General features: G+C 42.3%; 2 protein-coding genes across 6 annotated transcripts in view; both read left to right on the top strand.

Moving 5' to 3' along the window:
• Window positions 1–3,493, top strand: part of RGS12 (regulator of G protein signaling 12) — an 85,668-nt gene extending 82,175 nt beyond the window's left edge. The window contains exon 17 of the mRNA XM_013960057.1: window positions 2,852–3,493. Coding sequence (XP_013815511.1) covers window positions 2,852–3,216 — 365 coding nt within the window. The 3' untranslated portion in view covers window positions 3,217–3,493. The remainder of the gene's footprint in view (window positions 1–2,851) is intronic.
• Window positions 3,494–19,723: 16,230 nt separating this feature from the next.
• Window positions 19,724–24,473, top strand: part of HGFAC (HGF activator) — a 47,085-nt gene continuing 42,335 nt past the window's right edge. For 3 of the 5 annotated variants that reach the window (XM_013960108.1, XM_013960106.1, XM_013960103.1), the window contains exons 1-3: window positions 19,724–19,875; window positions 21,384–21,438; window positions 23,316–23,412. In XM_013960108.1, the coding sequence (XP_013815562.1) occupies window positions 19,810–19,875; window positions 21,384–21,438; window positions 23,316–23,412 (218 nt within the window). In that variant the 5' untranslated portion in view covers window positions 19,724–19,809. Of the gene's footprint in view, window positions 19,876–21,383; window positions 21,439–23,315; window positions 23,413–23,913; window positions 23,954–24,473 lie in introns of all 5 variants that reach the window. The other 2 variants (XM_013960107.1, XM_013960105.1) reach the window with 2 other exon arrangements.

The raw sequence follows: 24,473 nt of genomic DNA, 5'->3' as shown, positions 1-24,473 counted from the left end.
TACACAGTGCTGCTCCTGAAATCACCTTCCTGTGTGACATCGATGAGACGGGATTTTTCTGCCCTGCCAGGAAAAGAGAAATCATCTGCACAGTGTTATTCTTTAGTAATTCCATATTCTTCAGAACCAGTATTTTAGATAAGGCCTTCTGGGTTACTGTCCTGACTCTGGTAGTAATTCATTAGCTGCTTCAGGGGGATTGCACCAGCAATGGGCATTAATAGCAAAAACTGCTCATAATATGAATTATTCCTATCCCACTCCTCTTCAGATGGTCTTGCGTCCTGTGAAGCCTGAGAACTAACGTTCTGTCTTGCTTCTGCTTAGTTTGTATTAAGCTACTTGAAAGCCAAATTGCTGCATGTGGGGAGTCAATTGCACCATCATCCCAAAACTTCAGTGGCATTTCTTATATGTAGTTATAGAAAGTTATAGAAAGACCTAGTAACTAAATAAATACAGTAATACTTACAACTTCCATAGTGCTCCTCAGCAGGAGTTTTCAGGGACTTTGGTCAGTTGAACCCCATTAGTGGGGACCGTGTCTTCTGTGGAAACTGTTCCAGCTCAGCTCAAGTCAATAAACTACAATATCTTACTCCACCATAAAAGTTCTTTACGTTCAGTTGAAGGATATATTCTTATAATAAGACTACTAGAGGAATCATGCTCCGTCAATGCAAACTATTTGTTGTAATTTATCATTAATACAGCTTTTTAAAAAAGAGTATCTCTTTTAAGCCAACATGAAAGAAGAATCAGAGATCTTTCTCAAAGGACATCATAGAGCAGTAGATTAAAAAGATCAGGAGAACCATTCAGTACATTCATATAGAATAAACATTTTAGGATAGAAGAACAACATTTTACACCGCAGCCATACAAACAGGAGTTAAAATTAAGCTGATGTTCTGTTTGCAGTATTAAGGTATAAACATGAAGGATAATATAGCCCCATTAAAGGTTACTTGCAGCCTGGTAGGCTGGAGTTGTGCTGGGCTAGCAGGGCCGAGAAAGCTTTCTGCCTTCTCTCTGCAATTACTCAGCTGATTGTTTGGAGCTTGATCTAATTCCTTTGGACATGAAAAAGGCAAGCATTACTGACTTGGAATAGCCACATTTTTAATGCGAGGCTGCACTATAGCTGAAACACTAAAATGGTATTGCATCACTTAGAATATTAACTTATTTTCATTAATAAAAAATTTAACCTTTGTGCAAGCCTCAGAGTGATTTGAATGAAACAGATGAAATTTGCTTTTCTATTCCTTTTTAATTTCCATTCTATGCATTTTTCCCTTTCTCCAGATCAAAAAGTTCTTGATTATGATGATTATATGTTGACAATTATTTTTCTTAAAAATGCCAGAAGTGTACAGTTCACTTTATAAAACAAATACAAATAAAGGATTTCAAAGCTAGCTGTGGGATTTAACCACACAAGTCTCATGGGTTTGTGCTGCTAAATGTGCTAGTCAGACAGTTACGTGTACTGTGGCAAAAAGTTTTAAAAAAATTGTAGGTAAGGTATGTTACGTAAAATGGTATCTTTTAATAGCCTAGCTGATAGAGATGGAAAAAAAGGATTACATGTGAAATGGAAGCCCTGTCTCAGCTCTACTTTTGTGCCTTGAAAGTTTTTCTGTTTTTTCTTGTAGTTATATCAGTTGCTCTAATAATTTAGCGCTCTCTGCAAATTTTGCCACTTCATACTTTACATCATTACGGTGAGGGCACCTCCGCTACAGAAATCGTGTTGCTAGACATGGTGCGAAGCAGAGAGCAGCTCGTGCTCCGGCCTCCCCTCCGCGCTGCAGCTGCTGTAGCAAGTGCCTGGGGTTTGGAGCGTCATATCTGAAATGAAGCTAGCTGTTTTTCTGGAGCTTAGGGCCTTCCTCCGGGGTTAACCAGCCCCCCAGCTAGCCATCCCCGTTCTAAATATGATTGTTCCTGTTTTTACTAAGGAGAAAGTCATTTTTTGTGTTAGCTAAAGCATATCGACTTTTTTTTAAATTTCTTATCTTCCATCTTATGCAAATCTTTGAATATCAAAACCAATATCTCTATTCCAAGGTGCTTTTTTTGCCACTACAGTATCTGTGAAAGAGGCAGCACTGGGAATGCGGAAAACTTGGGGTAGCAATGATTTTATATGATTAGTTCTAGAGAATAGGCCCAAATCCTAACAAATTGTGATTTTAGAAATGCTATTCCAAGGAGAAACTTCAAAGTTAAAAATCACATTTAACTCAGCATCATCACTGAGGTGTTTTTGAGTGTTTAAGTCTCTTCAACAAACTAAGCTATTTCTCATTTTCTTGTCCTATAAACGCTGGTCCGTAATTGCTGGATTGCAATTCACTACAATGAACACAAACTTCATGCCATCTTTTTGATTTGCTGGAAAAAAGATTTATCTGCTGGAAAAGATTACTCTCTAGCCAAGTAAAAGTAATACCTCAGTGGGGATCTGGTAGTGGAGGTCAATTAAAATCAAGGAACGTCTCCCAGTCTGTCCCACTGGAAGTTCTTTATTCTTCTTCTTTGGGTTTGGGTTTGAGGTGTGAGATTTTTTGTTTGAGAGGTGTGCAAACTCATAGTAAATAACTATTTTTTAATGGGGGTTTTATCTATGCTGAATAATGCTAAATTAAGAAAGATACAGATTAAGATAGCATGCTTCTTTAAGATCCAGTGTTTAGTTAGCTACTTGGTATCTAAATAAGTCTCCTTGGTGGGGCAGAGGAATATCCCAGCTCACTATACTTCAGAGGAAGTTGTAATATTGAAAACTGCTAAAAACTAAAAGACATATAACTGTTCTGTTATTTTTTTTTAATTCTTCTGTTAGGTGCAAACCACAAAAAGAGAAAAGATTCGCAAGAGGCTTCAGGAAACGCTTGTGAGCAGACCTCTCACAAAACGAAGACCAGCAGAAGCGTTAACCCTCCTGGCACGCGCGAGAAGCCCCCTAAGGAGCTCCCTGTGAACAGGATAATCGACGTGGATGGAGTCAAGCTGGAAGATGCTGGCACCCGCTCCTGCGATGACTCTGAAGGCAACCTCAGCTTTGAAGGCTACATCTCAGAGCTGAGGTCTTGCCAAGGGAGGATGAGGACTGGAGTTTATAGGACATCAGACCTTCCATCTCTGATTAGTGTCAAGAGTGAGAAAAATAAGGGCACGGAGAATCAATATAAAGCTACTTTTGTTTAAGTCTCTGTTTTCAGTTAAGAGCTCTGGTATTTTTGCCTGGCATCAGCAGCAATGGAGATATGCCTTAGGGAAATGCTTCTGCAAGTTGTAAGTTGTTTTCGGTACCCATTGCCTTCAGTGAGACTGCAGTCTGTTCCTGTATGGGTTAGAACCTGCAGAATGAAAAAATAGTATTTCAACAAAGGAACGTATTTGTTTTTGTTCTCTTACTGTTTCTATGTCATTTTCCCTGTCATGATTCAATTGCACAGTGCAATTAAAATTATCGTGGTTTCCACCCCTATCCTTCAGTGTCTTTAATAAAGACAAACTCATTTTAAATTCCCCTATCCAAAATTTTTATTTAGGATGAATTCACTTTAACCTTCTAAGGTTTTTCTTGGTCTGCAAGATTCCATTATGTTGGTAGACTTGTAAAGCGGAAGTAAAATCAGTTACTGTCGTAAAAAGATTAGGATTATTTTGTTAATATCTTCCTATCTGTCTGATAACAATTGAGAAGAGGCCTAGGAGGAATTCAGTCTTGTTCTACAGGTTATCTGGATGGATATATGCAATAAGACCTATGTAATGCAAGCAGGAATTGAGAAGCAAAAAAAGCTGTGAATTTCTTGTGCTGAGAATAGCTGCTCCAGTAGCCTACACTGGTGATGTTTCCATAGCAGAAATATATATACTGATTACATAGTGGTGGGAAGGTCACCCAGGTTGCTACTCAGCACTGTTCTCTTGGTGTCTTGGCTTCGGGATAAGTTGGATTTTGTTATTGCTTTTCCATAAGAAGTTAAGTACACCTCATTCTTCTTGTAGATGACAGTATTTTCAGTTAATCTTCTAGCCTTGGGCAGAGTTTTGAGATAGAAAGAAAAGATGCTTAGGTAAATATACTAAATATACTGCTTTTGCCATCTTCTCCTTTTCCTCCTTTCCTGTTTCTTCAGAGAGAGTTATGAGTCTGGACAGGCAAAGGGGTACGTGAGGAAACGGGAGCGTTGGACCTCCATTCGTCTCTTTGAAACAATATTGAGTGTATACGTTGAGCTGTCCTGACGGTTCACTGCTTTGAAGTTACTGTGAGGCTCACAGAGTCATGTTGCATAGCTCCTAGGCTGCAGAGCCACACAGGCAGTAAATCAAAGCGTTTCTGTAATTCTTCATTAACTTGTCTTTCTGTGCTCCTTCTTACTAAGGCCTACCAAGAATTGTGAAGTTTTTGAATGGCAGAGATTATTGGAGGCAGTTACTCAGTTTTTTAAACTTAGTTTGTAATGAGAAAGGTGTACAGATTTTTATAATTTTACAGCCCTAAAGTAAGATTTCTAAAGCTTAAGAATTGTAAGTCAGATACTCTAGTGATAGAAATGGACACAGCACCCATTAGCTTTAATAGCGTTTCATTCTTTTTCACTGGTAAGTACTTTTACTCCTGATACTGAGGAATACGCTTGTTAGCATTAGGTTCGACTCGGTGTGTGAATGAATGAGGGTAGATGCTATGAAAAGAGCAGTTCCCTGAAAACTTTCAAAATTAAAACTGAATTGAGAGTCACGCTAAAATCACGCTGGTGTTACAATTTTAGCAACCTGGGGAATTTACAGTGGTATTTTGAGGCTTTCAGTTCCAGATGGTAGCTAAAAATTGTTTCCTAATGGCAGTGAATGAAATGAACTGGTTATGGGAGCTCACTTCCCAGCGTGGCTGCGCATCCGTGTCGGAGGAACACGGTAGCACCTTGAATCAGAGCGGGGAGTGAGGGAATAGGCTTGGAAGCCGATGTAACTTGATACTATGCTTTAACAGACTGTGCTATCTGAGTATATCCGTGACACAGTGTAAGCAATCTGACTTTGCAACCGCTCAGACTATACTTGTGCTGAGGGTAAAGAGGTAAAAGGGGAAAGTTTTTGTACTGTTTGCTCATTTCGATCCATAGGATATGTTATTATATATTTTATTATATATCATCTGTAGTGGGACACAACATAACTAAATAGTATTAGCACAGTGATAGTGAGAAATATTTAAAACATCTCTATGTTTTTTAAGTGTTTTTGCCGTGTTTGTTTCTTTCTGTTTTTTGGTAGCCTTTTAATATTAATTCATTGCCTGTAATAGGGTATTTATTTGCACAGATAAATGGCCACATTTTTTCCTATCTTCCAGCAAATTAATTGCTTTGTTCTAATCAAGACCAACATTACATTGGTAAAACTCAAGAGAGGACTCTTTGACCCTTGCACTTTCCTTGTGTCGTGGAAAATGAAAACCTGACCTCATATAGGCAAAAACTTGAAACTCAAATACAGTAATTAGAGTCGGAAATAATCGCTGATTGGTATTTTAGATGAAATGAGGTAGCTTACCTTACGTTGGGTAAGTGCGCCTTAGTGACTTACTCCCGGAGAGTAATAGAGAATTCTTCAGCTAGAGAAAGAGACAGCTGAGGGGAGATATAATGAAGTCTTAAAAACGTTGAGTGCCATGAAAAGGGTGGATAGGGGTTGACTATTCACTGTCTTTCCTAACACAAGAATTAGGGAACATCAGATGAAGCTAGTAGAAGCCAGGCTGAAAACAAAGAGGTGTCTCTTCACGCACGAGTATTAGGCTGGTGAAACCCCCGGCCAAGGGATGACGAGGATGTGAGATGTTTACCAGGGCTGCACTTGGAAGAAGTTAAGAGGGACCTATTGGGGGTCACTGAACAGGCGAAGCATGCAGGATCCAGGAAACATCTTGAGCTGCGAATCCCTGGAGGTGGAAAAGAGCTGTCGGTGAAGCAGTCTCTGGGCTTGCCGGGCTCTTGCTCTTCCCTGCACATGCAGTTCTGGTCACAGCCAGAGGCAGCGCAGCGCTAGCTGGACCTTTGCCTGAGCTGCTACATCCAAGCTTATGTTTCTGTAAGACCTTTTTGCAGCCAGAGCTCCTATTTCAACCAAAAGCTGCTCAGATTTTGCACAGACCTTCGCCCAGGCGCCTGGGCCTGCGCCTTCAGTTCTTGTGCTTTGCTTGCCCAGGAATGAGGTGAAATCCTACTGTTTGAGCCAAGGAGCTGCTTGTGGAAGATTCAGATGTACAAAATTCAAGCTCATTCAGCTATTCGGTCTCTGTAAATCCATACCTGGTAGAACTAATTGGTTACCTTAAGGCATGAGTATGGAGTTATAGCACTGGGATGGGGCATGTTCACCTAAGAGAAAATGTATATTTATCATAGTTCTTTCACCATCTTTTGAAGGCAGTAGAATTTAGTTTCTTTTCTTTCCAAAAGCTGCTGAGCTCAAAAAAAAAAAAGAAAAAAAAAGGCTGTTTTAAAATTCTGAATGCAGTAAACTAAATTTGACTGTATCAGAGACTCAAATGGAATTTGACAGCATTGGAGAATCAAGCTGAGGGCAGGGAAATGAAAGATGTGAAAGAACTGAGTTTTCTTTAACACAGGGGAAAAAAAACTTGGCACAATGCCAGAAATCCTGTAACCCAAGGAACATGGGAAAAAAAATTCTTCCATAAACTGCACTGTTTTATTCAAAACTAAACCTGAATATGAAATGCCAACTACTGGAATATTGTTTAAAACAATGACCTCTTAGCTAGGAAATTCATTACTTAGAATAATATTAGCTGTACTTTTCAGTATCTGGCAGAATATAAAATCTAAACCTGCTGGAATCAGTTGCTGCAGATCTTGGAGTTAATAAAAATGAATGTGTACAGCCTGTCTCTGGCTGATGTTTTCCAAGCTTTGTGCTATAAGGATGTTGTCCAGTTTTAATTACTGTGTGACTTCAACATTATAATATGATTTTAAGTTGCCTCATTATACTGTGATTTCCACTACTAATGAAATCTATTAGCAATTAAAAAAGCAGGCCTATCGAAGCACTGCTTGATAGCTTAACCCTTTATCTTGCCAGTTAGTTCCTAAAGGTCATCAGATTGCATGTGGCTTTATTTCTCTTCTACTTCTGGAGCTTTCCTCCATTGAAACTCCACTCGAATGGAGAGTTGCTCTTATGTCTCCTCAGTCCCACAATGATACATGAAAGGCGAATTTGGTCTTCCAGTCCTCTTATATGGATGAGAGAGCTCCACTGAAATGATATATCAAGTACCTGAACCTGAAACTGTAAAAACTGATAATTCCAGTGGTATCCGAAAAACACTTAGAAAATACTGCAGCATTTTAAATCTTATTTAATGTACCAATTTTCTCATCTTTCATTCGTTGTCATGGTATCTGATTTTCAAATGGTAGTTTCAGCCTCATAGTTTCAGCAACAGTGACTTTTTTTTTAAAAGGCTCTATGGAGAATAAAAGAAATACGTCTAAGCAAACTTTAAAAGGGACTTCCCCCTTAGGACTACTCTAACAGTGTGCCTTGTCAACAGATTTGTGATAAAACACACACGCCAAATAAACCACTGCGCAGTTTAGCTCTTGGGGATTGCACGACAAATAAACCAATGCTTTATAAAGGCACATAAACAGGCTCTGCAAAGAGACTTTGCAGAGATTTACTGCTCTGCGGGAAGGAGCCGATACCTGGCTGTATCATGTACTTTTTCATGCCCCTGAAAGTCTTCTGGGGGCTATTTGGTGTCTTGCAAAGATGACAAGTCCTTCTTGCCCTATTTTTTGTGCCTGAAAGTTTTGGTCTGTTTTCTTGCCTTTGCCACAGAGCACTTTGTTTTGTTCCTCCTTCTCTTCCTATGCTGGAATTTACAATTCTTAACAGAAAGCTGTTAAGGACAGTGGCTCAGCCGGTTGCCTCCTTGTCTCACTGGAGTAGAGACAGTCGTGGTTTATGAGTCTATTCTGATTTTTCAGAAGTTGCCTGGTTTCCCCCACAAAACTGAAGTTCTTGCCTGTAGCGCTTCTCCGCATTGGTGCTACCGGCCATGCCGAGCGTCCCTGACGTGCCGAGGATATACGGATATGGTTAGCGAATGCCGTCGTATAAAATGGTCCCTCCTATGGCAGGGTGCAGCTGGGGACCAGAGCGGCGCGCAGCAGCGTGACGCAGCCACCCGGCCGCATCTTTTCAACAGTCCGGAGAGGTTTTGAAATGTCTCCCAGGGCTCGGTGAGGCAAAGGGCACAGCCCAGCAGCCAGTCCTTATCGAAACGTGTGAGGAGCCAAAGCCGTTGCAAGCGCAAGCCACTCGTCCTCGTCGTCAGCCACGGGCCGGGGCGCTGTGTTCAGAGGTGGCCTCTCTTCGGCACCAAAAGGCCGATTCCCAAGGCCGTGGGAACGCAGCACACCGTGGCGGCGGTGTGCCTCTGAGGAGAGTGAGCGTGTTCACCCTGCGGCAAGAACAAGTGGCGGAGCCAAATGTTGCGCTTTGCCTCTGCTCTTGCAACAGCATTTGAAGCTCAGTACGCAGAGCCAGGGTGCTGAGCAACGGGTAGATCTGTGAACCCTAGTCCAACGCCAATTAAAACACAGCAGAAGCTTTTGTGGATTTTACTAAAATATTTCCTTGCTGTTGATACACTTATTTTAGACCCACATATTATCTTATTTTTAGCCTGGTTGCTTGTAGTCATTTCAGAAAACCATTATCTGCTCAGAAGTGCTGGATGATCAGGTGTCCGCAAATCTCGCCCACGTTACTCAAAATGTTAGCAAACCCAGTATATATTGCGTATGTACCAATGTGTTTTCTAAATTGTTTCTGTGGAAGATAAGGAAAGAAAGCTGTTGACGTTTTTTTCTTCTAAGTGATCACTGTTGCACAGTCTAAAAATGTGGTTGCACAGAGTTTGATTTGTATTCTTGTTTTATTTGTGGTTTTGACTTTAAACATCTATATAATGAATTTGTAATATGAATATGCACATTGGATTAATTTCTCTTGCTTTGTCTCCCCAAAGTATTGAGAAATCCTGCACCGCACAAGGATGTTTATAGAATCTTAAGTGTGTCAAATTCATTTAAAATGTTAATTGTGTATGTAGTAAGTAAATAATTTATACCACTGTAGCTGATACTATTTCATTGACAACTAATTTCAATACAAGGAAAAACAGAAAAAATACTTTCAGTTATTCACAAAGAACAAGTCTATTATAAAAAGCATTGTATATGTGAACTAAAGTTGATATATTTTTAAAAGGGGGTATTTTATCCAGAACTTTGTTTGTGATAGAGCGTGACTGAACCAGGCCCTGGCATAAAGGATGAAATGGTGGCTCTCCTCCAGGCAGTCGCAGCGCTTGCCCTCGTTTTTTCTCATTTTCAGAGCTCGGCTCCTGCCATTTGAATCTAGCACAGAAGGTACATCACAGCTTTAAGGAAAATATAAGGCAATATGAAAATGGCCTGCATTTTATTAGATTTCATAAAGATATCTTCTTAAACCTAGCTTACACAAATAAATTCCTTCAGAAGGGAATTTTTGCCAGATATTTATATACCTAAAAGATAGCTCATCTTCTGGAATTTAATAGTAGTGGATTAGATTTTTAGGCTTTAATTAATTCCTTTTGCTCCATACTAGCAATGCAAAGGGATTGCAAACCTGAGGTAAGGCAGGAGCTGAACGTTTTCCAGGTATAGTGTAATCCTCCTCTGGCTGCTCTTCTGCATGTTCTTGGTGGGTTGGCTAACTGTGCGACTTCTGAGTGGACAAAATGCATCGAAACTGCTCTGCCTTGCAGCAGGCACTGCTAAAACCAGGAAGGCTCTATCTACCAGAGAGCAAGAGTGGAGCAAACTGGAGACCCAGGGGATGAGTATCTGTGTACACTAACTTGAATCAGTGACATGATGGTCCTGAAACAGTCCCCTTCTCATTGACCACCCTATCCACTTGTGCTTCTGGCGCTCCTGGCCGGAGAAAGGAGGTATGCAGAAGTCTGAAGTACTAATAGGAAGTAATAGCTGATGGGACTGGGATGAAATGTAAGTAAGTCTTCCAGGTCTATGCCGACACTGCTATGCCACCCTGGATAATCTCGTATCGCTTTCCAGTGATGATGCTGAATCCCATCTCCATGTGTACACAGAGTTGTAAAACCACTAGAGCAATCCTATAGCAAGCAGGCCTATAGCCTGCATCAAGCCTCATGGCAAATACTGTAAACACTGATCATCTGCTTCACTGGAAAAGACCATGCAGTCCATTTCCAGGAAATGTATTCTTAGATATCTTGAATCTGCTCTGGCAGGACCCACCAACCTGTATCTTATCTGCACTTGCTCCTTGCAGAAGTTACAAGCAGTTGGTGTCACTCTTAACAGACCCATCTAGGATCTCATTCTGGAAAAGGAGCTTTCCCATCTTTTTTTTAATCTCAAGGTATTGCAGCTCACACTGACAAAACTTACTCTGGTTAATGTCCAGTTTCAAGCCTCCGTTCCAGAGCAGGCTGATAAAGAAACTCAAGGCCAGCAAGCAGTTCATGTCATTAAAGCTAATTCTCCTGGAGTGGCATAATCTTAATTCAAGTCGGGGCACAAACCCCAAACTAATGTTGCTCCCTGTTAATGTGTTGAGAACAGCCAGTCAGTCCCACTCTGGTTCTCTGCAGTGTTCAACTGTACCCATGAGATATTGTCTTCCTTGGAGAGAGAACGGGGGCCTTTCTTAATAGCTTGAGTCTTTGAGAAGGTGCTAGATGGCTATGCAAGTGCTATTGGTCTAGAATATATCAGTCCCCTAGAGCAAGCTGATTCTGCAATTGTGTCTTGCCTATTTTGTGCTCTTGTGAGCAAAGGGACAGATACAGAAAAGGTTTGAGATTTCTGCCATTCAATGTAAAGACATATAACTAATCCTTGCCATGGCTTGTATTGTGAAAGGACTCACTCTGCAGTGCCATAAGATTTCATTTTCCCTGCTAGGCAACTGCATAATTAACATGATTGGGCCATGTACGAGGAAAAGTAAGTCCAGTTTAATTCAAAATAATAGACATAACAGAGCTGATCTGGAAGTTCTTCTGGGCCTTGATTTTGCTCTTAAGAGACCCCAGGTGGGATCCTCTTGCCTAAATTTAGGTGACTACTCCATAGCTGTCTTTATATGTAGACACAGCTTTTCAGGATACAGATATCATTAGAATATAGTTAATAGTGTCAATGGAGTGTAAGGAATAATTTATTTCATCCTAGAGCCGATCCATACATTTGGACAGGTGACTCGTACCTTAGAATCTTGGTCTCCATTGATTATGCTGGGAGCCTAGATACCTAGCTCAGATGTAAATACATATGCAGTAGATCTGTGAAGTTAGGTGGGGTGAACGTGAGCTGCCAGTTCCTCCTGACGTGTGAACAATAACGTCGGTGACAGCTCGGATTGTTTCTGCAGCAATTACAAGGAGCAGCAATTATATTTTTGCAGCAATTACAAGGAGTGGCACTGGAGGTACAGGCAAATGAGGGAAAAAAGAGAGAGAGAAAGAAATACAGCCGGCATATTGGTCACATGGTGGAATTCAAGCTAAGTCTGTTCTTGAGGCTGGACTGAGGTAGTGAGTGGGGCACAAAGAGCTTTTGAAGTCAGGATTGGCGCAGCAGGGAGAGGGCTGCTCACCGAGAGGGACTCCAACCTCATCCTTGGACATCAGACACCTTGGACCCCTGCCTTATTTTCTGGACTGTGGGATGGAGGGCCTGTAAGTTTTGTCAGGGGCGGACTTCTTCTCCCTGCCAGCTCTCTCATATTTACCCCAAGGCATGGGCTGGAGGTCCAAAGGACATGCTGGGGCTGTACCATTCATCATGCTCATAAAGAAGAGCTCAGAGGCAGAGGGACTGAGGAGAGAAGCTGGGGCGAAAGGTAATGGGGGGAAGACAAAGGAGGAGAAAAGGGGTCAAGGGAGATTTGAGCCAGACAGGAGAAATCTTCCCTTCAAAAGGGAAGATTTCAGCCGCCTTCAGCTGCAGAAGCGAAGCCACCTTCCCTCACACATGCCTGACTTATAGACCATTTTAAAGCAATGGGGGCGTCTAATATGCTAATGAAGAAAGTGGGTGGAATAGCAGGAATTTGAGCGCTGCTAAAAATGTACATGCCTAACAATTGCAAATCAGCCTCTGCTGAAGTTACCTAAATGGGTTGGCAGCAGTTGAAGGTGGGTGCCTCTACACCTCTTCTTGTCAGTTTTCAGTGAGTACATGGCTAAAAAAGAAGCCATACGCCTCGCTATATGGGCCTACTGTTTCAGCCAGGGTTATCGATAAAGGTTTGTATCAAAGTCCCTGGAAAAAACAGTTTCCTGCTTTCTACTCTTTATTCATACAGTAGGAGGAACAGCCTCTTCATGCAAACACACCCTAGACTGGTTGCAGGCATAGTATTTTAGATATGTCATGGCATCTAGGTGTATGAACAGAACAAAGTATCAGCTTGAAACAGACCTCTTCTAAAATCTTGGTTAATTGTTGTGACTAGATCCAGCTCTGGGTTGTATAAATGAAATTTCTGCACGTAGCGTCTTGTAGCAAAGCCACAAATCCCAGATAAACTTGTGTGGTTAGGTGGATGTAATCAAAATCTGATTTTCTTTTTGCAGCTCAAGCTCAGCTATTCCATTTTTTACCTTTATATGATTTGATTTTCACATCAGAACTAATGTTTTCTGGATGCATGAATGAAACATTCCTAAGTACAGCTGCAAGTAAAGGCAGGGCATTTTTAATTTGTAGCTACAACTGCAGTGGCTGAATGTGGCTAAAAATGTGATTTCACAGAGATGAGAGCAGGAAGCCATTGCAAAGTCAGCATGCATAAAGGTGGTCAGTTGAAAAAGAGAAAAATTTAAGGCAGGGTGTTGTCTGATACTGTAGCCCGTCAACACAAAGCCACATATGTCAATGGGAAAAAAGTAAATACAAGGTCATACTTGCAGATTTGCAGTCTGATTAGTATGTTATATGCCTCTTTGGAAAAGTAAATATTAGCAGGAAAGACTGGTGTGTGAATGGATGAAACAGGGCTGCAACCTCTGGGGAAGAAGAACAAAAACCAAAAAATGCAGATAGACTGCCTAGGATTGCTGAAGCTGGAGGAGGGGATGCCCAGAGCTGCTGGCTGTAGCACAGGCCACTGGAAAGGCTCTGCCTTTCGGTGCGATGTTGTTTGGGATCCTCCGCTTGCTGCTGCAGCAGGTAGGCTGTGAAGCGCTGGGTTAGGGAGAGGAGGTGAATGTGGAAGTCCTCCGTGAGTCACCAAGTCTGATATTTTTAGCTGAAGGTAGGTATTGCTCGGCGGGTGGAATGAGTGGCGTGGGATGGGAAGTTCCTAGGGGAAAGCAAGACCAAAGAGGCAACCTCCAAGGGGTAGAAGTGAGATGGGGGGGTGAAAGCGTCAGGTAGAGTGACATGAGCAAAATGATAGATTTCAGAGCACTTTCGGTCCCTGGAGAAAAGAGAAAGGAGAACAGTGCAGAAAACCCCAGATTTGTAAGCTGGAGGGTGAGGGAAGCCAGGAGAGATGCGAGTGGTGCTGGAGAAACGTGGGAGGTGAGAGGAGTGAGGAGGAGCAAACATTTGGATGAAGGCGTTTCTTTCAATCCGAGGATTATCTGCTAAAATGCGGCCGCTCCAAATTTGTGCTTGCTGGATCCCAGCTGCCCAGAAACCAGTCTTTTGCAGCTGTGCTTTTGCCAGCCTTGCTGCCACTAAGAGAGGGGAGGATGATTTATAGAAAGATTTTTTTCTGTTACAGTGCGGTAGAGGTTATGCATGTCTTTGGGACTGTGAATATTAACAGGAAAGTCTGGGGCGGGAGAGGATGAAACAGGACTCCAGTTCTCCCTGAAGGCTAAAAAGATGTAGATTTTTTTTTCCCAGGGCCTCTGAAACTGCTCTGTGTGTGTGTTGGGGGGTGACACGCGGAGGTCCTTGCGGCCACAGTGTGGGGTGCGGAAGCCTTTTGGGTGCTACATTGTTTAAGGTCCGTATGAATAACTTAGCAGTCTGGGGTGCTTTTTGGTTTGATCTGAGCCCAAACTTTGCTTTTTTCTTGCTGAAATAAAAAAAAGTGAAACGATTTCAACTTTTTTCCATAGCACGTGTCTTTAGCAAGAGCGATGCCACAGCTTTTCTCTAGGCACCGCTCCAAACCCGGCAGGAAGAGGAGGCGGTGGCTCACTTCTTGCCCAGCGATGAAGACCCCGCTTCTAGATGGGAGCAGTCGGACTGAAGTGGCTCCTCTCCTGAGGCAGGTCCGAACCGAGCCCCCGCGTCCGGGCGCCCTGAGCGCTAGGTGGTAGCAGAAAGGGGAAGGCTCCTTCTGGCGCTCCTGGGGCAGATATCTTCCCTTATTTTAAAAACTTTAAAAATTCACTGACCTTGGAGCACGTACGTATTATTCCCTGTTTTGGTGATTAGGGTCCTGCGTCACATAACTGGGACAGGAGTTTTGGTAACTGCTCCCAGGAGCAGAAGATGGGAATGATCTCAGCAACAGAGATGAAGGCAATCCTTGAGCGTCTGATAGCTCCAGTGAGGTTTGCAGTGGGGTAACTGCCTGTCCAGATCCCCCAAAGGGAAAAAAGAGGGTGGGGAGGGTTTGTGCATCTGTCTCACAGCTCTCCTGAAGCCCTTGCTGCTGCATAGGAAACAGCGTTGCCACACATGAGCTCTTGCATCCTGCCCCTCCCCAAAAGATGAAGAAAAAGTTGCATTTCTCAGACTAGCCATATTTTTAGTCACCTCCAAGTTGCATGCAGCCATCGGGTTTTATAAATGTGTCTTCGACGCAGCACACTTCTGGTTCATGCAGAGGCTCTAGATCTGACACCCGTTCATCATGCTGACGATCCCATTGCCTGGAATTGCCTTCTTACTCAGGAAGCTGGGTTTGGACTTTATAACAATAATGTCAACTAAGGCCTGGTAATAAGATCATCTCAGGAGGCAACACTGCTCCATTAGTTGGCTGCCATATGTTAACTTCAAAAGGCAAGTAGAAACTGGCTTTGAAAGAAGAAAAGCTTATTACTTGAATAAACATAGAAGTTTGCAAAAATACATGGGGGATCAGTAACTTGTTAGAAAAGATTACGATTTGTCTTCAGCTTTGCAGCAATAGGTAGATTTCTCAGAAACATGGGTGTTGGTCAGGAAATAATGTAAAAATTGAGAACACTGATGAACCTTCAGTCATATGACAGCCTCCCCTCCATCTATATCATAGTTTCTGCACAGGTAAAAATGCAAATAGATGTGTGGGTGTGTCTAAGCTTGGCTTTTCCATTTACGTCTAGTGCACTAACAGATGAAAAAGATTAAATTTTATCATTTAATATGATGGCTGACTCAATTTACTTTTCATTAGCATTTAATGATTTAGGATGCTTGTTAATATTGTTTCATTATTACTAAGGAGCTCAGAGTCTCAGCTTTGGCTTTTATTAATTAATGTTAAATTTAAAGAAATAAAAATCATTGCAACGTGGGAAGTGACAAAAAGGCGAACGTACAAAAGGCAGCATAATCAGTATGTGATATACCCCCTGCAGCAAGGATTTCTGTCACTTTCTGCTGGTTTATTGTCTGTTTTTTTGCCTTTTCATTTTCCCGTGCTGATGTCAGTATAAAGTGAAAGTGATTGCTGAAACTGGGGGATTTTAGCCTTTGATACAGCCTGCAAACATGATAAAGGCTTCCTAGTCTTATTTTGAAACCATTCGTTGACTTCAGCAGTAGCAGGATCTGGCTCTAAAAGCATTCGGATTGTGTGCTCCACAGGAAATGTTCAATATTATGTGTAGCAAATTTAAGAATCAGAACTTGCCTGTCTTTAAAAGGATAGTGGAAGTTTCTTAGAAAACAAGAACCAGATCTTACTTGCAGTTTCCCTGGTGGGATGAGCTATAATACAGGCTCCAGCTCTCAGAGCTGCCGCATACTCTGTCCTCCAAAAGTCAGGTCTTTCCTCTATTACCTATTTTCAGATTTCCTTTCTTAAACGCATTTTTAGTATTTTATGGAAATCTAATGTTAGACGCTTTAGCATTTCTTGAATGTGCTGGGGATTGTTTCCATATTTTTATTGTTTCTCTAATTGTTGCTATTACATTGGCTTCAAACATACCTGTGCATTTTCTCCCTTTATGGGAAGCTACCTCAGTGCATCAGGAATAATGAAGCGTAGATGAAGTGATTTAAGAGGCTGTGGAAGGCAACTCACACACTCCTCTGCCTGGCTTTTGAGTCAACCATTTCATGTCTCGTGCCCCGCACACGGGTGCTGGCAGAGCGAGAAGTGGGCTAGCGGGTTTTCAGGTGCGGTGACACTAAGCAGTGTCTTCTCCCGAGGGCAAAGGAGATTTCTCTCCTGGTAGGCCTCCTCAGAGATCTTAACGACATACAGTCTTGCAATATCTTAACGTGAGAGCAGCCCGGCAGTCTTTGGAAGACACACAGTGTTGCTGCTGGTTTGGCTTATTCACTGCTCTGCATAAAGGGGAAGCAACTGTTTGCGCTGGTTGTGCGTTGGCCTCAGATTAGTCAATTCACGAGGCTGGGCTGAGATTCTTGTAAACTATCTGAGCGCTGCTGATTGCAGCACTGGTGTACACGAGTAAATAAAACCAGCTCCACTTACTGGAAGAGGCTTCAGCTCTGCGCTGCTTGCTTTTTTCCCATTGCGGTCTTCACATTGAGAGGTGCGCGCAAGTGCTGCGGGTTCTCCATGGAGCGGCCGTGGAGTCAGGCATGAACGCGAGTGTTAGGAGAAGGGATGTCCCTTCCCTGCATGGTGCCTCCCTGACCTATGGGGTCATTCCCAGATAACCCCAGGCCTGTGTTGCTGCCTTGCTCTACCTGGAAAGCAATAAAAGTGAAGAAGGATTAAATGAGACCAGCTTACGTGATTGTGGATGTTTGTGCAGGTCAGCTTTCTTTCCCCAAGTTTGCTCCCTGATGCCCCCGTACGCACACTTGTGCTGCTGTTCAAAAGTGTCACGCTGACATAACACAAACCTCTGCAGGATACCTCATCCTCCATCCCCATGAACTCCCAGGTTCCCGCTGCCCTCTGGGGTTTCTAATTCAGGATCAAAACTAAATCTCCATATTTCTGAGTAGTTTGTCACCAGCGAGATAAAAGGTTTCTTCCACCAAAGATATTATGTGGCTTACTTAATTTTTATTGATTTTAGGAGAAACCTGATGAAGGCAGACTTTGTTCTGGTTATAGATAGCCCACAAGGTCACCAATCATTTAACATAATTTACAGAAAACATCCCAAATTCTGCCTTTTCTCTATGGCAGTAAGACCTGTTCAGACATCTCTCTGCTGAACCAATGCAGGCAGTGCAGAGCAGTTAGGGATTTTTAATGATTCATATCTATCCGAAGCCTGAAACCACTGTTCAGTTGTTATTCAGCCCTTACTCAGGGGTATTTCCCACTATGTGGTGGTGTTCCTCCAGCAGCTCCTGGAAGCAGCTGTTGCAACTACTTTTTTTGATGTCTTTCCCCTTTGCTTTGTGCTGGGGATCAGTTGAAGTAGCTCCTGGTGTCGTTGCTTCTTTCTTTTTCATACATTTAAGTGTCAGCTTTAGCTAAAAGTTTAGAATTGTTACTCCCCAGAAGGACACTGCAATTCTTGCTCGTAGTTCAATGCCTACGAAGAGCAACCAGGGATAGACATAGAGACAGCACATGCAGCATGACCAGGACTGAATGACAGAACCACAGCACCACCGAATAATTGAGGTTGGTGGAGACCCTGGAGGTCAGCTGGTCCAACCTCCTGCTCAAAGCAGGGATAACTTCAAAGTGACATTTGATTGCTCAGTGCCTTGTCTTCATTACAGCAGCCTTAGCACTTCATGAGACATTTCTTACTTTTAGGTACATGAAAAAGCTATCATCTTACAACCTGCCTTGGTCACCACTGGAATACAGTGTTTCTGGTCCCAGAAGTGGATGGTTTGTGCTCTGGCAATGGGTGGAGGAGGCTATTTCCACAGTTTTAAAGAGGTGTTGCCCTTCTCCCCTCCCTGTCTGGTCTTCACTCCTCCGTTCCCCTCTTTCTGCAGAGCTTCTGGGAAGTCTGGATGAAGCAGCAAGCTAATGGCTGTTTCACTTTCTTTGCACTATTTGGAGAAGCCAGGACGGTAAGCATATGTCTACAGACCATTGTATAGGAATGATCAGTTTGAAGCCTGGTCAGCTAAGTCAAGAATGAGGGTAGGAAGTGGAAATCTATGTTCAGCTTTGCCAAGTGTCCCCAGGCAGCTCAGTCAGACTCTCTGCACCTTTTATTTCCCATTTGTGAGATGAGGAAAAGTAAGACAGGTTGATTCCTCTAGTCTGTTGTGAAGCTTTATTTATTTCAAATCTTCAGCCAACAAATGATGCATAAGAGTAAGGATTTTTTTTCTATTTGTTTGTTTTCTGCTGAATTTGCTGACGGTAGGAAAGTTTTGCAGATGAAATTATGCCTGCATAACTATGCTATCAAGATCTATTACTGTGGCGACAGTCGCAGTAGCGTGATAGGCACATCTAGTAGAAATCCCTTCAAACATTATAAACCATCATGGCAAACTTGTGCCGGGGTAGCTGCACTGAACCACAGGGCCTTACTTGCATAGCCGTGCTGGGTTAAAACACAAAACCACCCCCCTTCCCTAGCTGCGCTGGTAAAACTTCAAAGGGTAGAGCAGAACTTAAGCAAGGACTATGAAACTCCTCCTGCTGTTGTGGCTCTGCAGATTTTGGGTGTGAAGAGGTGTGGCCCCTGACTGACAGACCGTGGCTGGCAAAAGCCTCCAGCGTAGACATAGTTATACCAGCCAGACCTGTGGGTTTTGGCTGTGGGGCAAGGTGGGGCTGAAGCAGACTCTGCTGGTGAAATCTCAGTTCTAGCAGTGTACTCTGCATCCCTGTTAGAAGTGCTTCTCTGGTGTCGCTATCTCAGCCAAGCGCTTAAGGACAGATATGGCTTTATTCGGGTAGCTGCAGAAGGCAGCTTTTTAGTTCACCAAATGTTTTGTCAGACTAATATGTATTTTCTTTCTTTCTAATTTTCCTAGTCTGTTGCTTAAGGACTGTTATTATAAGTAACTCCTGGGCAGGTAACCATCTGTTAATGAGTAATTCTTGTGCCTGATATTGGCATTGATCTGTTCCATATTTTGCAATATAATTCATTAATATAACGCATTTCCTGAGTGGGCTTGTTTGGAGCTCCATGTTATTACTTACCATGCTTTTAATTAGCTAGCGAAGGGAAAGCGATGGGAAGTGTCTGGATGCTAAATGCTTTCTGATTGCAAACAACACTGGATGAGGTCCTCTGGAGTGCTCTGAGATGCTTGCTGAGTTCAAGGAGAGGAAGGGTGTTCACTGGTGATCATCAGAGAGGGTCAGGCACTTTGTAAACTCTTCACTCCCTGTGGTTTAGGTAGAGTATCTTGCTAAATGGCATTCCCATCTATCCACAAAGACATTAATGATTAACAACGATAAGAGCTCTGCTTACTTAGAAAACTAAAATACCCTAAAGTCAAGTAAATCACAGTCCCTTGTGAAAGCTCGTTGCTGATTCACCCTCCCGCTTCAGCACAGCCCTGGAAAGTTACCTCTGCCAGGCAAAACCTCCGCAAAAGGAAAGCAAAGATGAAAGCCTGTGCTCTTTTCACTCTTGGCTTGGCTTTGACTCTGAGCAGCGACTGTTCAAGGATGGTAAGTCCGATTTTTATGTTTTGGAGCTCACCTACCTGCTGGCTGGCAGGACGATATTGCCTCAGTGCTGAGTGAGCGAAGCTGCCGACCAGACCAAAAGGAAGAGCGCTTCCAGTGAGGCACAGCAGTGATTTGCTAGATCAAGGCTCACAGCAGTACTGACTAAGTGCAGGCCTGTAGCCCAGCTGCTCCCGTATATACTAGTTGCCTGTGTTTAAAGAAATTACTCACATCCATGCCCTACCAGAGAGGAAGAACAGGGGGGCAGGCACTACCGCAACTGAAATACTTCGGAGAATGCATCTGAGAAATGTGATGATACAAGCAGGTACCTGCAATAGCATGGAGCAAGAGTGCTACCCACCAGAATCTGCTGGTATGTGGTAGCCAAACACACTGGCTTAGGTAACCACCCGCCCCTATTACTATTTTCATGCCATGTTCTTCAGTATTTTGAACACGTGGTTTTTTGCGTCTCGTTTTCGGGTATGTCTGCATGGCAATAGCAGCACTGCTGAGCTCGACTCCGCTAGTTTGCTTAGGGCCTGCCATGGGCTGGCATTCATCGTGGAATAACTGCTCAACTAACTCCCTGGACCCACAGCTGTGTGGCTCTATGGTTGTTCTTACTTTGCCAGCTAGATTAAAACTAGCTCAGATATGCTTAAATGATGCTAATTGATTGATGCCTAATTAACCCCGTGAAATACAGAAGTATATCCTTAGACATTGCACTTCGGAGCAGAAAAGAAAATTCATAGTGCCTAGGACAAAGATCAGCCTTGGTTGGAGCCTCTGGAAACCGGGGAGCGCAGAAGTTGTTTCTTCCTCAGACTTGTTCAAGCCCTCCTTACATATCTAAGCAACACCTTTGTCTTATTTCTTACTTATTATGTCCCATATCCAGTTCTACATTCGTAATCTGCTGCTTCCTTGACTGCTTTTGTGATATTTTTATTTCACTACAGCATAGCTGTCAGCACCTTTGGTGGCAGCAGCACTTTATTACCATTTTTTATTATTTCTTGTGGCTTAAAATCAGCTCAGCCTAGTGCTCTTTGCCTGCTGATTGGTAAACCCAAATAAAGTAGAGATTGCTTTTTTAACTAATCCCCTGGGGGATACAGCTAAATGGCAGGAAAGGCCAAAGTCTGGGTTATTATTTGCAGCTATGAATTAGCTCCAGAATACATATATGCTTCCTGCAGAAAGAAATAGGAGATGTGTCCCCTGTTAACTGAAAGATATAGTGGAGCAGAGCTTCAGCTTTTTTTTTGTGCTGTGCTGGGTTTTCCTGGTTTAACAGAGACCTCTCAATAGCCGGTGTTTATCTACCCTCTTTCACCAGAATGTGCCCCAGCTATAATTACACATAAATAATGAGATCCTTGAAGAAAGAGAGAGCGCCAACATTTCGTGGCACTCCTGGAATGTACACTTGTCTCTACAGAGTGATTCCCAGAGTGAATTTGTGTCTCCAATCCACATTCTTTTTTTTCTCTTTGTAGCACCACAAATCTGGGGCACGAAGCAGCTCAAAACATGAGTTCACTCGCCCACAAGGTACAAAGTCAAATCCAATAGGTTTCACGACAGTAAGAACACGCTGCCTGTCTGTATCCGTGCTGTGCAAATAAGTAGTAAGCCTGTCTTTGTTTCAACATGAATTCTTGAATAAGGGTTATGGAATGGTTATGACAATATTACTTTCTATGTAGAGGGGAATTTGGGATTAGTTCAGGAACCTAAGGTAATTTGCCTTCAGGCATGGATTAATGGGAAGGTGCTGATGAGATTTTATTTCTTCTGAGCTGCTGTGGCGTATATTCTCTTATACCATGATGTGGCTGTAGATGGGCAACTCCCTTTATTTTAATCAGGGCTGTGTCTGCCGTGCAACTTTAAAGTATATAAGCTCTTTGGATATATGGGCTCAATTTCCACCAAGTCAACACAGCCCTGGCTCTTTCTGAGAGAAGGATTTGAGCTCCATGTAAATTGCTCCATTGCATTTGTTCTGATGGTACCTTCAAAAGCAGACAGCCTTGCTGTGCATGGACATTACGAACCGTTTTGATTGTCTTGTGCTTTTGCTGTTTCGGATTGCATGGATTGGGCCATTAGTGGTGCCTTTATAGCTTGTAACACTCTTTGATGACCTTTGGGATGAACTATGTCTTCTAAATGGATGTATTTGCACAACTCTTCTAGCCACTTTTAATGGGAGGTATGAGGCAGCCAAGGTAAATATCTGAATATTTGCCCAATTAGTCCAGACAATGAAAACCAGGCTTGAAAAGTGATAGCAAATGAACTGGCAGTAGCTGCTTTGCACTGGCAGATAAAGTGACAAGGTAGGGCAGATAAAGTGACCACAAATCTAATTGATTGGGGAAGATTAAGACCACAGGGCTGTGTTAGGGTTATTTTCTGTACACCGTAATGCTAATAACTGGCCTCAGCAGCTTTTTGAGGTGACCAGTTTGGGCTTGTGGCTGAGTGCTAACAGATGTCATACGTGTGAGCAGGGTTGCCTTCCAGGAGCTCAGATCACAACCAAAGGGGCAAACCCAGGGCAAGTAACAACTGTGCGTTGTCATAGAGAAATGGAAATACGGGGCGCTGCAAGGTCCTTTGTATTTGCCACATGCCACCTGCAGCAGTGGCTGGCTTCACATTCATGCTCTTGATTCTTAAAACTGATTGCTTTTAGTTTAATAGTTGAACAACCTCCAACAGTTTTGCATTGGCTTTTTTTTTTTATCTTTGGTCTCTTTCATTCTAAAGACTTGACTTTTTTTCTGTTAGTCTCTCATTGCTCTTCCTCAGACTTTTAGCACTGAGATGGTAAATGTAGAACTTGCCCTTTTTAGACATACAACTTGCCCAGTCCCATCTATTTCTCTCCACTTATAAGGGATCTGCTTATCCCAAAGGAAGACAACACGATCAAAGTTATCTGTCATCCCCCAACCTTTAAAACCCTCTTTCTCCTGACTATTTCTATATCAATTTGTGCTGTTGGGTGCCTTAATCATTTAAAACTGATGTTATAGTGTGATACGGAGCCTAAAAGGATACTACTTCAGAAATCAATTTAATATGCTGTTACAATAATATATAATTAGAAATGATAACTGCAATTAATGAATATAATTGACATTTGATGTACCAAGAATAACAATATACTTTGAGCTGAAATGATCTGAGATTTTTATTCTACCACAGAACCCATTAATCTCTGTTAATTTAGTCATTGCACAGGAATCTAGGCCTCTTCTTACATACTAGAAGTTGTGAAGACACAGAATCCAAAGTACTGTTGAAAAACTTGAAGCTATGTATCTTTAATGTAATGTTTTATAAAGATAAGATAAGATAAGATACAGCTGTGGGTTGGTGTTCAGCTGCATGATGAGCTTTTTATTCTTGTATTTCAGTGTTTACAGAGGATGGGAATTTGTGTAGATTTCCTTTTCGGTACGGTGGACGGTTTCACCACTTGTGTTTATCGAATCTCTTTTCCCGAAAGAAATGGTAAGTTAACATTGCTCACAAAAGAAGACAATGTTCGAACAAAAATGTATTTTTGGTTTTAGGGCTTTAATCTTGTTTTCATAATAATTAATGTGGGCTTGTTCCCATGCCCAGTGGGAGCAATGAAGTTCTCCTGCTCATGTCCGTGGCCCTCAGATCAAGACTCATGCACAGAAGGGAGTGAGCACAAGAGCAGGAGCTCCAGGGCCACTTAAAGCTCAAGAACTGCAGAAAAGTCTTTTCCCTGGCCTTCACACTGGAACTCCAGTTATATTTGTCAGAATATTTTACAGAATATTATTTTACAGAATAAGCAGAAATGCTGAAACCACCTGATAGAACCCCTCTACTCAAGGAAAGAGGAGATATATAAACACTGGTAATAAATGGTGCTCTTTTAAAGAATTGTTTGACTTGTGTGGGCCGTACACTTTGTACTGCAGCACAGGACATTTTTTGAGGGATTTTTTTTTTCTTCCCTTGTCTCTAATTTCTGTTCAGATTTGCACCAGGCCCCTTTTGGACAGTGCAGTACTAAGAGGTGAGTCATTACTACTGTTCTTTAGGTAATGATTTATTCTACTAATATGCTTAAAGCCAGGTCTCCTTATTTTGGGCAAAGGTTATTTCACATATGTGGAAGCTGTTACAAGTATTCATTATTCATTTACTTACATTTAGGGTTAGAGGCAGTCAGGTGGGAACCCTATTGCAGTAAGCACCAAACAAACAAGACTAACTTTGCAGGCATACCTAATGCAAACATATCTATGCAGACACACCTATGCAAACATATCTGATGAGTGTATTAACAGAAATCAAAGGCAATAAAGCAGGGTACCAGTACCAGTAATGTGTGGGTACCAGGAATGTGAAAATAATGCACAGATAAGATACAGAAAAACACATACATGCATTGTTAGAGATAAATTAGATCATTTTATAGAATGGGCTTTACTTGCACATGCATGATAGACTCCTTATTTTTTATACTGGATTGTCTATTTTTTTCCATGATCTGTATCATCTTTCTGTGATGGCACATCTGTTTTAAGTGTAAA

The sequence above is a fragment of the Apteryx mantelli genome, chromosome 5, assembly GCF_036417845.1.
Source record: "Apteryx mantelli isolate bAptMan1 chromosome 5, bAptMan1.hap1, whole genome shotgun sequence".
In the NCBI taxonomy this organism is placed as follows: Eukaryota; Metazoa; Chordata; class Aves; order Apterygiformes; family Apterygidae; genus Apteryx; species Apteryx mantelli.
The sequence above is the reverse complement of the archived record's forward strand: the minus strand, read 5'-3'. Positions and strand labels throughout refer to the sequence as shown.